Here is a 14,594-nt window from a genome sequence, read left to right on the forward strand (position 1 = left end):
TCTTGACTACCGCACTTCCTAGTGCTATTGACCTCAAGTTTCCTGTACTCACTGGCCGTTCCCCCTCTCCCTTAGTCACACACCATATATGGCCTTAATCGCTCTCCACTGCTCCCATTGGTCCGTTCTCCCTAACCACCCCCCTGCCTACTTCGTATATAAGCAGCACCTTCCACATCCTATCACCACAGCTACTGCTCTCCGCAGCTATTCAACTGCTCTGAAGATGGAGGCGCTACGTTCCTCCGAAACGTCGGCCAAAACGAAGAATACACGGTGCCTAAACCCAGAAGACAACTTTCTTCATTGTCATCGCCGTGAAAACCTCAAAACTTACAGGGGTCTGAGTTAGTTACAGTAGTACCAGAAGATAGCAGCAGTAAGCAACTGTGTTTTCGTTGGTATTGCAGTGTCATTAGTATGTATGACAGTGCCAGTATTTCCCAAAAAATAAATGCTGGGGGGGGGGTTACTTTTAGACTATTATGCTTGTTTTGTCAGACATTTTAAGTTCATAGCATGCACATTCAATGAAATTATGGTTTCAGTGTGCCCATCAAGGGCTGTAATATGTAAGGACAGATAAGTGGGAGGGTTATCTGTCTTAACTAATAGCTATGGCCACGCCATAGCTCAAGTGGTTAGTTGCTGGCTTCCCACCGCAGCGGCCTGGGTTCGATCCCGGATCTGGTCAAGTGGGATTTGTAGTGGACAAAGTGGTGCTGGGGCAGGTTTTCTCTGAGTACTTCGGTTTCCCCTGCCAATCTTCATTCTACCAGTTGCTCCGCAATCACGCTCACCTATCACATATCATCGGGCTGGTACAATAGGCCAGAAGGGGCCGCAGTACAAGGGTCTTAGTCCCACTCCACTAGCAATAAAAAGAACCTATAGCTGAAGGCAGTATTAAAAATTTCCCATGAATTTTCAACTAGCATTTACTTAATCTTGACAGATTGTATTTGACATTGTATAGGGTCATCAGATGAACACCACCACCATGAAGTGTGATCAATTTTATGTAATTACACAGAAACCTTTACATGGTTCAGTCTTAAGAGACCCTCATCAGGAGTTTTTCAACACTTGAGGAAGTGCTGTCCATTTATAAAGGTCAATTGTTCACCAGTTCTGCCCCTCCCCCCCACATTGAGTGAATTAATTACATTTGTAATTACAATAAAAACAAGAGTTACTTAGCACATCAGTGTTAAAACATACAGCTGTTGATGTGATAAAAATGCTTTAAAATATTTTCCTTTTAAAATAAAAATAAATTCTAAAACTTTTTTTCTTAAAATAGAAAAAAGTCTTTTGAAACATTTTTAACACATCCACAGCTGTACATTTTAACACTGAAGTGTTAAATAACTTCCATTGTTATTGTAATTAAAAATGTAATTAATTAACTCCATGTGTGTGTGGGGGGGGGGTCAGAACCGGTGAACAGTTGACCTTTATAAGTGGAAAGCACTTCCTGACTTGTTGAGCACCTGCTGATGATGGTCTCTTAAGACCAAAACACGTAAAGGTTTCTGTGTAATTAAATCAAACTGGTCTCACTTGACATCAAGTGTGATGGATCAGAATGCTTTCTGTTGAAATTGTTTAGGGTCAGTGTGTTGATGGGATTTTCCATATCAAATTGTTAAGCCGCATGTGCAAATATAATGTCACGTGACAGATAACTTCACGTAGGTCTCTGATCTAGCGAATCTTTATTGGACACACACACACACACACACCATACAATTATTATTATTATCAATATCACTTGGCTTCTGGCCCAATACTCAAATGCGATGTCTCAACTATCCTTGGCTGTGGTTGGATCTCAGCTGTCTCTGCCGATGGCTATTTCAAGATTATCTCGCTCTCAATGCTCTAATCTTCAATACTCCAATACTCAATAATCAATACTGTACATGTCATAAGCTCTGCTTATATAGGGGTTATGCGGACTGGATACTGGACACCATTTCTCACGGTTCTGTTACCACTGTTCAGCAATCCGTTGCTTCGGGAATGCTCTTTATAGATTACACTGATAATGTGTTTCATCTCACCCGTTGTTACTCAACGACAATTCGTTGCTACGGTTTGTCGCTGCGTGAGCTCCACAGTTTCCACGTATTCGTTGTCGTGGAAGTGTCCATTCGGATTGTAGCGGTTGTTGCGGTGATGGACGTAAGGTAACGCGTCACAATAATAAAGCTGCCTGTTCATGTCATATTTTAACTTGTTAAATATCATTTGGAAGTAGGGATTTTAAACCTCCAGGTATTCCAGAGTTGGTGACTGGTTTTTAACCTGTGGGTAATGTTATTAGCGTAGATAAGAAATCAGTACTTGACTGACCAGAGTGTGCGCTTGCACTTTTACAATGCTGAAACACATGGCAGGTCAAAGTGAAAGCTTGCCTATTGACAGGGCCCAGTATGATGATGGTCCCATCTTGAATACACAAATCTTCAACATCAACATGGACTCTGCAGGCATCCGCAACACAGGGCAAGGGAAAGCAGTGTTCGTGGAGGAGTGTCGCTGTCCTGCCGGGTACACTGGGCTCTCCTGTGAGGTCAGTTTTTTCCAACAATTTGAAGGTTTTGTTATGAAACTTGTATGCATATGAGATTCTGCTTCCTGCAGCAGTTCCTATTTTTGTATGGTTTTCCTGTTTCCCTTGGGAGACATTTAGTGCACAAAATATATTGATAAATTAATTAATGTTGCAGGTATGTGCACCTGGTTACAACCGGCATCAGTTAGGACCCTGGCTGGGATTGTGCAGCAAGGATCGGGAGCCCTGCCGTCCTGGTACTTACGGAGATCCGCCACGTGTCCCATGTGAAGTATGTCCCTGCCCCCTCACTAACCCTGGCAACCAGTGAGTATTTATAGTTCCTCATTTGGCTGAATGAGAAAAAGGTATGAGTCCAGACGTTATGAATTTATGAAAGTTCCTCAAATAGTATCACACCCAACTCAAAGTGGTCAATTTGAGCATATAATTTCAAGAAATTGTTCTATGCCCATGTAATATTAGATGAATAGAACCTGAGTTCATAACATTTCTGTATTTCCCTGACATTAACACCAAAACATCAGTTCCATAATCAGGCTTGCTACATTTCCTTTGGCAGACAGATCCACGGTTTGCTCTTCCAGTTTGGATTGAGTACTGTAACAGGAAACCGATTTCTTGACCATAGTTAGATAAGATGTAGCATGTTGTAACATTTTACCTAGTCTTCAGCATATTAAGTCATTCTGCATGCTTGACATGCGAGTGTGTGACTAAGCACCCGCTATATAATTGATTGATATCAGATGGAATTTTATACTCATCTTATCAGTCTTATTTTATGTTATTACCTTCAATACTTATTTGCATGATTCAGTATAATTTCTTATATAAAATTCAGGAGATATGCTATCCATAGGTAACACATAAAGGCACTGGTTGAATTCTATAAATAAACATATATTATTATATTTCTGGACATTGTCTGTCATCCTGTCTTTATCTATAAACACAATGTTTTAGAGACTGTATTCTGTCTCAATCTTAAGGTGAAACTTACTCAGTAGGCCCCAGTCGATAGAGTAGTCCATATCAGGAACCACTTCAATCTCAGAACCATTTTCAAAACTAAACATACACTTTATGGGACACTGATGAAAACTGGACTGGTTAGAGATGCCCAGTAGACAAAGCAGTGTGCGTACAGCATCCCATGTGATTGTGGTAGATGTTACATCAGTGAAACAAGCATATCTTTAGAAGTACGTATTAAGAAGCACAAATACAACCTGACACAGGGTTTGCTTGAAAAATGAAAATTAGCCCACATGTGTACAGAGAAGGCCACAAAATATGTTGGAATGAAGAGAAGGTCTTGCAGATTGAACCAAACACCACATGCAGGAAATAAAAGGAATGCCTTTTTCACATGTCTCTGCTGGACCATCCAATCAGTCAAGCCAGCATGGACATCTTTCCCATCTGGACTCTCATTATCACAACAGAAGTCAGAAAACTACAACTACGTCCAGTGTAGATGAGTGGGAAAATTTGTTTTTCTTGTATTGGTACCATAAGGAGTGAGGCCTCATATGTGTAGAGTTTTTAATAATTTAATGTTTTCTTAGCTCTCACAGATGGTTAGTGCTTGTATACTTCATCTTGGTGCTGGTACATGTGTCCAGAGATATGGACTTGTTCTATCCATTTGGCTAAACTGAGTAAGTTTTAGCTGAAGATGGAGACAGAATCCAATCTCAGAAAGGTTGTGTTTTGAAATATAAACAAGACAGTGTTTCTAGATAAAGACAGGATGATCAACAGTGTCCAGAAACATAATATTTGTATCATTGTCACAGACTTTTAGACCTTATTAACAGATATATTTTCTTTGATTTTTAATGAGTGTTGCCACCTCTTAAGTAGGCATGTTTGACTTTTGGCTACATACATGTATTCCAATGGTTTGCTCCAAGGCTGTATCACTTGACAGATTGTGTTGAGATAGTAAGTGCAATGCAGTGGAGGGGAGCGAGTTGATTGGCGAGTCAGTGAGGTAGGGGATTGCTGGGGTTCAGTCCTTGTGAGCCATTGCTGATAGAAGCTGGTAGCTGAGGCATGGGGATAGTAAGGAGATAGTCCACCACTGGAAGCCATTAGCAGGCAGTGACTGGTGAAGACACACGACAGGCTGAGAAGATTTAAATGTGTGCTGCAGTGAACTGCAAAGAGAGTGAATTAGTGATACTGATAGAGTTACTCATATTTATGATCTGTAAGTTGTCAGTAAATCCAATTACCAACCCCGTTACGTGGCTGTGACACCATGTAGACTGTGGGAGGAACTTCGGTAAACTGTCACCAGACTTCATGGCGTTACATCTCGGAAGTTAGTATTCTTCATAATTTCTGCAGTGAGAAGCAATTTTGCAACAGTTCGGGCTTGCTAGTGGCTCTTAAGTATTTTCAGGCGATTCAAAATGAAGTTTGTAGTTTTTAGAATATGAAAATGTTGTAATGTACAAACAGGACTGGTACTGTGGATGTTCAAACACCAAAGTTGCTTTACCAAAAGTGTGATATGTAAAATCCATTTGTCCATTTATATATTTGGTCTTTTCTAATGGATTAACTGCTGTAAATCTTTGAAGGCTTGAAGACAGGATGCTTGTTTCACTGTTTGGGATTAAGTAATTTGTAATTCCTAGTTTAATTATTCCATTGGTGATTTTGGAATCTTTGTTTGTTGGTCATACTAAAAATCACGGGCCACTCACCACTCATTACTTTCACCCAGAAGTGAAATCTTCTGTTACTGAAATATCTGAAAAATCTCTCTCCCCAATTATTGCTTGTTATTGGCATTATTGTTATTTTTTGGCACAGATTTCATTTCAAGATATGTGGCCAGACTTGGTCTCACAGTTCCATCACTTCCGTTCGTCTATGTTCTGAAGAATCCACTAAATGTCTCTCTGCCACCATTTCAGTGAATTTTTCCACACTTCAAACAGTTTTAGAAGCAGTCAGATGGCCAGATCTTTCACGCTCTATAATATCATCTCTTTTGTAACCTTAAAATCTCTGTTTCCTCTTGTTTACAACTCCAGAACTTGCCATAGCAGTTTGTAGATTACAGTGATAATCTTCTCTAATTTCACTGAAAATTTATAGCCTACTATTAATAATGTTATATTTTAGTGTCCTGTTGCACTGATTTATGTCCATGATTTATTCTGACCGTCTTACAGTGCATACACTTATTCACCTTACTCTTCTCTCTTGCACTACATGTTTCAGCACTAAAGTGCCATCTTCAGGTGCTTTTCGATGTACATCGAACTACTTCATTGCATGCCCTGTTGTCTTTATGCTAAAATAACTAAAATATATATTCGTCATATATATTGATAAATTTTAAATATTAAAAATGTTCAGGATTTGTCATCCTTATGTCGTATCTCAATACGCGAGTCACACCTATCTTCTTCTATCGGAGTATTCTTCCTTCATGTGTGTATTGTGCTTTGTGTTGTGTCTTGCTCCTATAACACACGCAGTCACAGGAGCAAGACACAACACAAAGCACAATACACACATGAAAGTAGAAAGAGTGCTCCCATAGAGGAGGATTGGCGTGATTCGTGTATTGAGATACGATGTAAGGATGACAAATCCTGAAAAGTTTTAATATTTAAAATTTATCATTATACATGACGAATATATATATTTTAGTCATTTTAGTATGAAGACATCAGGGCATGCAATGAAGTAGTTTGACATGCATAGAGAAGCACCTGAAGATGGCACATTAGTGCTGAAACATGCAGTACAAAAGAGAAGAGTAAGGTGAATAAATGTATGCACTGTAAGATGGTCAGAATAAATCATGGACAATTTATAGCCTGTTCTCTGTTTTAGCGCTCACCTTCTTGCCACACACACATAATACATTATAGCAATAAAACATTTTCCAGTATCAAAAGACTCACTGAATCTTAATGACTGTTCTGCACAATACTGGTATGTATTTACTCATCAGCGTTGCCAAATGGTGAACAAAAACATAAATCCAGTTATTTGTCAGACATCATAGATTTATTGGTCTTCTTTCTCCAGCTGAGAAGGAAAGAAAGAAAGATAGAGAAAGAAAGAAAGGAAGGAAGGAACCTACATACTTGCGTTTTTCTGTGGGTTCGTCAACTCACTTTCATAATTTAGTACCACTTTACTCTGTGTTAGTGTGTATCAACTCTTACAGGTTTGGCCGCACATGTTTCTTGGACACAGATGGGCAAGTAACATGTGACTGTCCACAAGGCTATGTAGGCAGGAGGTGTGAGCAATGTGCAGTAGGTTACCAAGGCAACCCATTCATTCCAGGGGACTCATGCAGACAAGGTAACAGTCACACATTTTGTTCATTCACTTTCTCTTCTTTTCATCTCTGGGGTAAGTCTTGTACATGTAGTCTTGATGTCAAATTATGGTAGAATGTATGCCACGGTCTGAAGAGCACAATGAAAATGTTGCATGTAGTCTAGAATGAAGATTGGGAGCTCAAGAGACAGAGCATGATGCCTGTGTCTTATCGTTACATTGTTCCTGCAGCTTCAAAAGAGGCAAGACATTCGTTTTTGGATGTTCCTATGCTGGGTAATTGGTTTGAGAAGGAAGATATTCAAGTTAAAGACTGTTGGCTGCACTTTATGAGGGATTGTCATATTCCAACTGCAGATTATAATAAAATTTGATGTGGAAGGTTATTGGTAATACACATGCAAAGAAGTCAGCATTGCAGTGATCATTTATTGTCTGATACAGTAAATGGTGTACACCTCTATACATGAACCTCTGATTACATGAAGCCAGATGTTTGTTGTATACACATGTAATCCATTACAGGGTTTACAGGTGCTTGGATGATACTAAGAGTAACCCAGAAATAAGCATCTGGTTATGAAATATGGTGCAATTCATTGTTTGCAATGTTTTTGCAGGATACTGTAATGCGGCAGGCAGTGTGTCACCAGTACCTGACCCGGCCACTGGCCGATGTATTTGTAAGGTGAGTTAACCTATGTCAGCAATGTGTACTTTACTACCTCTTCAGTGCATTGCTCTAGAGTAAGGTTGGATCAGGGAGATATGTAATGCTTACAAAATTTTGATGAGGAAATCGCTTGGAAGGCTGAGGAGATTGGAGGATGTCATTAAAATAGCTGGTAGGAAGTGGGGTGTGAGGATGGAAGATGTATGGAACTGGTTCATGACAGGATTCAGTCTTTTTTTACTGCAAGAGAATGATGTCAGTTGGAGTGACCAGTGCCTTTATTGGCATCACACATGCACACCTACCTACACGCACATGCAGCCTTTTGTTAAGGAGAGCACTGTGATACTGATATAGGATGTTGCAGGGTTATGTTTGTTATGAGATCTTTGGTCAACTTTTCACTGTTAGCAAAAGTAGATATGTCTTTTGGCTTTGCATGAATCAGTCTTCCCCTGGTTCTTGATCAATTAATTAATTATCCTCTCCCTTCCTATGGATATATATACACATTTGTATAACTACTACATTTCTAATTTTTGTATTTATCACATCCCTGCTTTTTAATCGTGCAATCTAATATAAATAAGGTTTGCATTACTCACCTATACACTCCTCCATCCATGGTACGTGGTATGGCTGTTCCTATCTTGAAAGGGTTAATACCAGATTGTTTAACCCTTGAACTCTGGCATATAAGCACCACAGTTATGAGTGGTCAGTGATATTTTTTTTAAATGCCCATTTAATTTCTGCTTTAAAATCATGTATTTATAACAACTTAATTTCACTTAAATTGTCAGTAAATATGGCTTTATAAGCTTACCTTATAATGTGAGCAGTAGAAGCAATTTAATTAGAAGTTGAGGTTTGTATATCAGCTCCTCAAACATCCACCTGAACACAATCCTTCTTCACATTCACAGATTTGCTCCTTCTGTGTCTCATGCACACCACACATCTCCTTTGGGGTTTTGCCTTCTTTCCCGTTGCAAGAATGCACTCTGGGAAATGTCAGTCTGTGAGTCTTTTAGGCAGTGATCCAATTGCTTGGTGGCTGTGTACTGGATGAGGAGCACTAGAACTGTTTTATTCCACAAGGCCTTGTGCTAACGAAAGTCTGAATTTTAGTGCATCTATGTTTTTGTTATTTGGGAGTGAACTGTACATGACTGGTTCATCCCAGCCAGTATGGCTGTAGCACTTGCTCTTCACATCCACCCCACACATGTTGATACTGTACTCATAAATATGAATTCTTTGTTTGCTTTATTTGTTATACCCAGATATCACTCGCTTCTTACCTTGCCTTGCAAGAACTGCCACATCTTCGGAGTGCTGGCCCAGTGCTCTCCTTTCTTCATTTTTTTTTTCAATACTGCAGGAAGATATTTTTTCCTGTTAGCACATGAAGTACCAACATTACTTTGGGGGGGGGACTTCATGGATCGAGCCAGCATGTGGTGGATTATAAGAATTGCCCATCCACACAGTGCGTCTGTCACCAAGAAGATTTTCTGACAGTTGTATTACAATTGATGCAGTTTTGTTTGTTTGTCCAGTCAGACTGATTCATTAGTTCCATGCCTTTGCCACTGTAAATGAGAAATGACCAAACATAGCCAGAGCTAGACTCACAGAGTTGTATGTTCTAATGCCATATTTGGCACTATTTAGGGGTATGCATTTAATGAAAGACAGGTGACCGTTCTACAGAGTCTGGGGCTCAATCTCTTGCAGGGTTCTGGTTTGGAAAATACCGATTTTGGAACTCGTTATTTTGGGGTGAATGAATATGTTTTGAAAAGTTTGGGAAGTTCTTGAAACTTAGTATCCTTACATTGTCAGAAAAAATATTAATTTTGATTATTACCTCTAGTCTTTCTAGATGTCATATCTCAGAAAAAGGACAGACTTGAGTGGCAGCTGGTTCTGTGAGTAGTATGATCTAAGTATTGACTTCTGTACAGTACCGATCAACATAATGGAAGCCAAAACCACATACGTCATGTCTGCCGTAATATTTTCCCATTTCATAATCCTAATGAAAAATGTGGAAGGATCGACACTTTTTTTAATTTTGTTACTGAGCATATTTGTTGATTTCATCTACATTGAGTTGTGCATGATGTATATCTAAAATGTTTTCAAACCTCATGACAGTGAGTTAGAAGTGCTGAATTGGATACCATAATTGTCACAAAATATTTCTCCTGAAGTAGGAAATGAGCCTATATTTTGCCACACAACTTGCCTGACACCCCCAACCCCATGTTTACATTTTCTTCTTGCTGTTCATTACTACCATTATCACTCTCACTGTTAGTGATCACCTGGGTTCCTGGAGTCACCAATTGTATATAATCATTGTCAAAGCGATATCATCATCTGAACTAAGTTTGCCAATATTTTCACTGTCTGGTAAGCCATTGATAAGTAATTAAATGCCAGGCGTAACAGCTACATCTAACCTCTCACATGATGTTTTGAAGTCCTGATAGTTTTGGTCCTTTTGAGTATAAGGGTTTATACACGCAGGAAATGGTTGGTTCTTGAATGTTTTACCACGGGCCCAGTATGTTAGAGGAATTTTGAGGCATGCAAATTTTACGTCATTGCAAATGTAATGTGGTATGTTCTCTGTTGCTCTATTCTTTCATGCTCCCACTGTGCAAAATCGTGGTAAGTATAAAACTCAGCACTGTAACAGTTTGAAGTTGTTTGTTGATATTGGTGTACTCTCTGATTCTTGATATGACATGCACCTTTACTGCAGCATGTGTTGCAATTGCAAGTGCATTATCACTGGCTCAGCTTGTACACACAGTAATGCAGTTCCATCAAAAATGCAACTATTTTTATTCTTTCCCCTTCACTTTCCCTTTTACAAAAAGTTTCGGCCCCAACCGGCCAAAACTGTTATACTGTATTGAATATCACTCATTCACTTCACATGTAACTGCAATATTTCATGATTTAAAATGTTGTAATCACAATCTAGCTACCATTAGTCATATTATCATACACTGTAATTGCCCTCTATTCAAATTCGTTAAAAATTTTCTTAATTTTTTTTTTGTAAATTTATTTTTTACACCTCACTAGGGCATCATCCACTTGTCCAGACAGTATATTTCGATCACTCTCCTTGGATGTTTATATTGTAGCTTTCTGTTGTTTTCCATACCTAAGCCTGTTGTTGTTGTTAATCCGCAATATGTAAATACCTACATTTTTTTTTTTTTTGCTACTGTTATTTTTGTTTTTATACTCACTTTGCCCTTGCTTGTACGTTCTCCCCACCAGCATATGGTGTTGTCCTCACTTGTAGTAGATGTTATGTGTGTGGTGTGTGCTTCCGTATTTATAATGTTCAGAGATGTGGGAGTATAAAATAATGCTCTTGAGGAAACGTGTGAAGTGGAACACCAAGTTGGAGAGTGAAGGGTAACATGAAATTGTAACTGAGTGGAAGAGGTTCTAAGAGCATTAAGTGGATTGCCCTGAACCTCATGCTGTTATGTTATTTGCAGTAGTAGTTTTGAGTTGTATTGCAGTACTATCTGCTACATATTCTGAGCATATATAGACCATGAAACCCATTCTTAAGAAGTCGTTGGAGAGGAGTTGATTTCAACAGTACATTTAGGAGTCTTAGATGAAGGAAATTTGACACTCAGATTATTGACTTGGGATCATTGAAACTGAACGTTAAATGAAGGAAAACTTTGAACCAACGCATGGTGTAGAACACACCAAACATATGTACACCCAGACAAGCACATACGCCATACTGTATGTTTATATAAAGATACATATCTTGAAAATAGCATACCAGTATACCTCACATTAATAACCTGTACATCATAGAAACTTGTCTTTTGGGCTTCACAACTGGGCTTACTACATAGAAAGCTTCTACAACCATACTTGCCCAATATCTACACTGTAGCATTGCTACTTTAGTATTTAATTTGGCATAAATATCCTTAACCTACCGTACCAAAAAAAACATGTTTCCTTAATATATTTTTAAACATTTTTAAAATACTTGTAATATTTTTTAATGTACCATAATATGTACAGCACATAAATCTTGATTTATGGCATACGTTTTATACTTATCTTTTATCTAATTTTTTGTATTTTCTACTTTAATTGTAACACCACTTTGAGGCAAAAGCTTTGTGTTAGTTATTAGTTATTTAGAGAGGGTGGGTTTCCCCATGCACCGCGACCAGTTTGATCTATTGTGCTTCCCTCTATGATATTCTACCAGTCTCTATACCCTACCGATAAATGGTGCGTACCATCAGTCACGCCGAGCAAGCGAGTTCGGCCACTTGCTTAGCGGTATCTATAATGCTTCCCCCGTCTATCAGAGGCCTTAGAGACTACTGTTGGGCGGGAAACGTCCTGGAATTTGGCTCAGTGATCCCCTTTGGGGATATGAGGTTCTTTTACGTGCCGTAAAGTTACGACACGGGACACACAGCTTAAAGTCCCTCCCGGAGGACTTGTTCCCTGAAATTTTCCGCCCTTAAAAATTCGACGACCTCCGCCAGGTATTTGAACCCGCGTACCACGAGTTATGAGGTGGGAACATTACCTCTAGACTACGGAGGCCGCTAAAGCTTTGTGTTAGTATATAATACGACACATTGCACTGATATGGATCCATATCGGTAGTTCAGTAACTATATGTATTCCTATAAATGACTGCCTGATGTTGGTCATATACGACTGAAACATGTAGCAGGAATAAAGATCAAATATTAAAACTGAGTATATTTGTTGTGTTGATAGTTAACATAATTCCTATATATGTATATATAAATTCAAGCAGGCTTTTGTATGCATGCTTTGGTTGGTATTCCAGAGTTTTGCAAGTTCATGTGTGTATATTCAGTTAAATCACGATTTCAGTGTATCCCTCAGTGACCAGGGGTATAAGAGGGCGTTAATATAAATATTTGCTGTGGAAACTATAACAAGAAATGGTAATTGTCAAATTTCCATTTGAAATTTCGTTTGACTTTGTACCACTTAAAACAGAAGGAAAAAGAACACAGTTATGAGATCATGTGCACTATGTGTTAGCAGCTATTTAGCATTACATAAATAAAAGGAATATTTCTTCACCACTGTGATGATCATGTGTAATTTTACATTAATTGAAGCATGAGGGTTCATTTTATTTGCCTGATTGTTGTATTGCATGAGTTGGTTCTTTTCTCATAAGCCTCTTTTTCACTGCTTAGGACTACACCACTGGGCCAACATGCAACCAATGTAAGCCAAACAACTTCCACTTGGATGCAAGCAATCAATTTGGCTGCATCCAGTGCTTCTGCAGTGGAGTTACAGGGCAGTGCCTGAGCTCCAACTGGTACCGGCAGCAGGTCTCAGTACCAACCTTTACACGAGGCACACAGGGCTTCAAGTTGGTAGAGGCCCTCAGACCTAAGGAAGCCATTACAGATGGCCTCAGAGTTGACCCCAACACAAGGGAACTTGTTTTCCAAGACTTCTCACGGAACAGCCCAGGAGTAAGTGCCTTAAATTCATAGCTGTGTCTTCATGACTGTGTATGTTATATGCAGGTAACTTCAGTTTGAAATTTACTTATTTATATTGAGAGTGGGTTTCTCTGTAGATATATTTTAATTTTTGCACCAGATATTTGTAAATTCTATGTGCATTGTATAATTTTAATTTTAGGCATCCTGTTGTGTTATAATAAACAATTTCTTTATTAAAACTGTCATAACACAACTATATTAGGGTCAGTGCCGAGTGTGGCTCTGCTACATGTTTCGTTTATTGAAAGCCATCATCAGGCAAATACATGGCTAACATATATACACCACTGAACTGCAGTACTAGTAAAATTGGATACAACAGTATTAATTATATTAAATAACTATATAAAAATATAATTATTATATATAATATAACATAATCATTATATTATTAATATAATAAATATTACTGTATCCAATTTTACTAGTACTGCAGTTCAGTGGTGTATATATGTTGGCCATGTATTTGCCTGATGATAGCTTTTAATAGCCGAAACATGTAGCAGAGCCAAGCTTGGCACCGGCCTTAATGTAGCTGTGTTGTGACAGTTCTAATAAAGAAATTGCATTATTTTAGTTAATTTACATTTTCCGTCTGTACATATTTCTGTATGGGAATGACCCTTTTTGTAGCTTAAATGTATGAGAAACATTTACGAATCCTGTGCCTGGGTTGATAAAGTTACAACTGTAACAGCGAACTGTAGGCAAGGTATGTTTTGGGTATTTGAACGTGGAAATATTCAGTTAAATAAGGTTTGGGTGTCTCAAAATGTGTTTTGAATGTAAGCAAAGACAGAGACTTTCCATGCAATAACCAGGTAACATTCAAACAAATCCTATGTAAAATGAGAAATTCTGTATGAAGACAAAGTATTCTGTTTACTGTAGACTGTATGAGACAATGTTGTTTTTCTTTGCCTTGACATGAAGCAATTGAATGATGCATGAGTTCTGGAGTGAGCAAATTGTTGCAGGCATTAAAATTTCTGGTTTGTATTTAGGAGATACCTTGTTCATATTTCACTTAGCCCACTGACAGTTCTGGATGGGGTTGTTAATGGTTATCCTCAGTCCTTCCAGCAGAATGCTAGGATAAAAAAAGTGAAGCTATCCCAGTAACAGCCTGTGAAGGCCCATAGGGTTGTGAGACGTTGAGGCTGCCACATTTTGTAGACATCTGGCTCACAGATGGTGGTGATATTGTCAGTCTTACGTGATGGTCATCCTTTATGCCCCTGGCACTCATTGCTGTCAGAGGCTGAGTTGACCCCAGGGCCATAGTGTGGCTAGAGGGATTAGGAAAATTGAAAAATCCACCTCATCGGGACTCAAACCCATTACCTTCCAACTTGTGGCATAGTGCCTCAACCAACCTATTAGGATAGTGTCTTTAATTAGCTCATGATCACTGCCTCATCCTTTCCCATCCATC

At 38.7% G+C, this 14,594-nt stretch overlaps 2 protein-coding genes across 2 annotated transcripts in view; one reads left to right on the forward strand and one right to left on the reverse strand.

Moving 5' to 3' along the window:
• LOC117283109 overlaps positions 1–258 on the reverse strand; it is a 3,481-nt gene extending 3,223 nt beyond the window's left edge. The window contains exon 1 of the mRNA XM_033755521.1: positions 227–258. The gene's annotated coding sequence lies outside the window, so the exon portion shown is untranslated. The remainder of the gene's footprint in view (positions 1–226) is intronic.
• LOC111874594 (basement membrane-specific heparan sulfate proteoglycan core protein) overlaps positions 1–14,594 on the forward strand; it is a gene marked incomplete in the record, with an annotated part of 357,246 nt that overhangs the window by 248,650 nt on the left and 94,002 nt on the right. Inside the window, 5 exon segments of the mRNA XM_033755519.1 lie at positions 2,431–2,578; positions 2,736–2,887; positions 6,786–6,925; positions 7,525–7,592; positions 12,839–13,126. Coding sequence (XP_033611410.1) covers positions 2,431–2,578; positions 2,736–2,887; positions 6,786–6,925; positions 7,525–7,592; positions 12,839–13,126 — 796 coding nt within the window.

The sequence above is a fragment of the Cryptotermes secundus genome, unplaced genomic scaffold, assembly GCF_002891405.2.
Source record: "Cryptotermes secundus unplaced genomic scaffold, Csec_1.0 scaffold1415, whole genome shotgun sequence".
In the NCBI taxonomy this organism is placed as follows: domain Eukaryota; kingdom Metazoa; phylum Arthropoda; class Insecta; order Blattodea; family Kalotermitidae; genus Cryptotermes; species Cryptotermes secundus.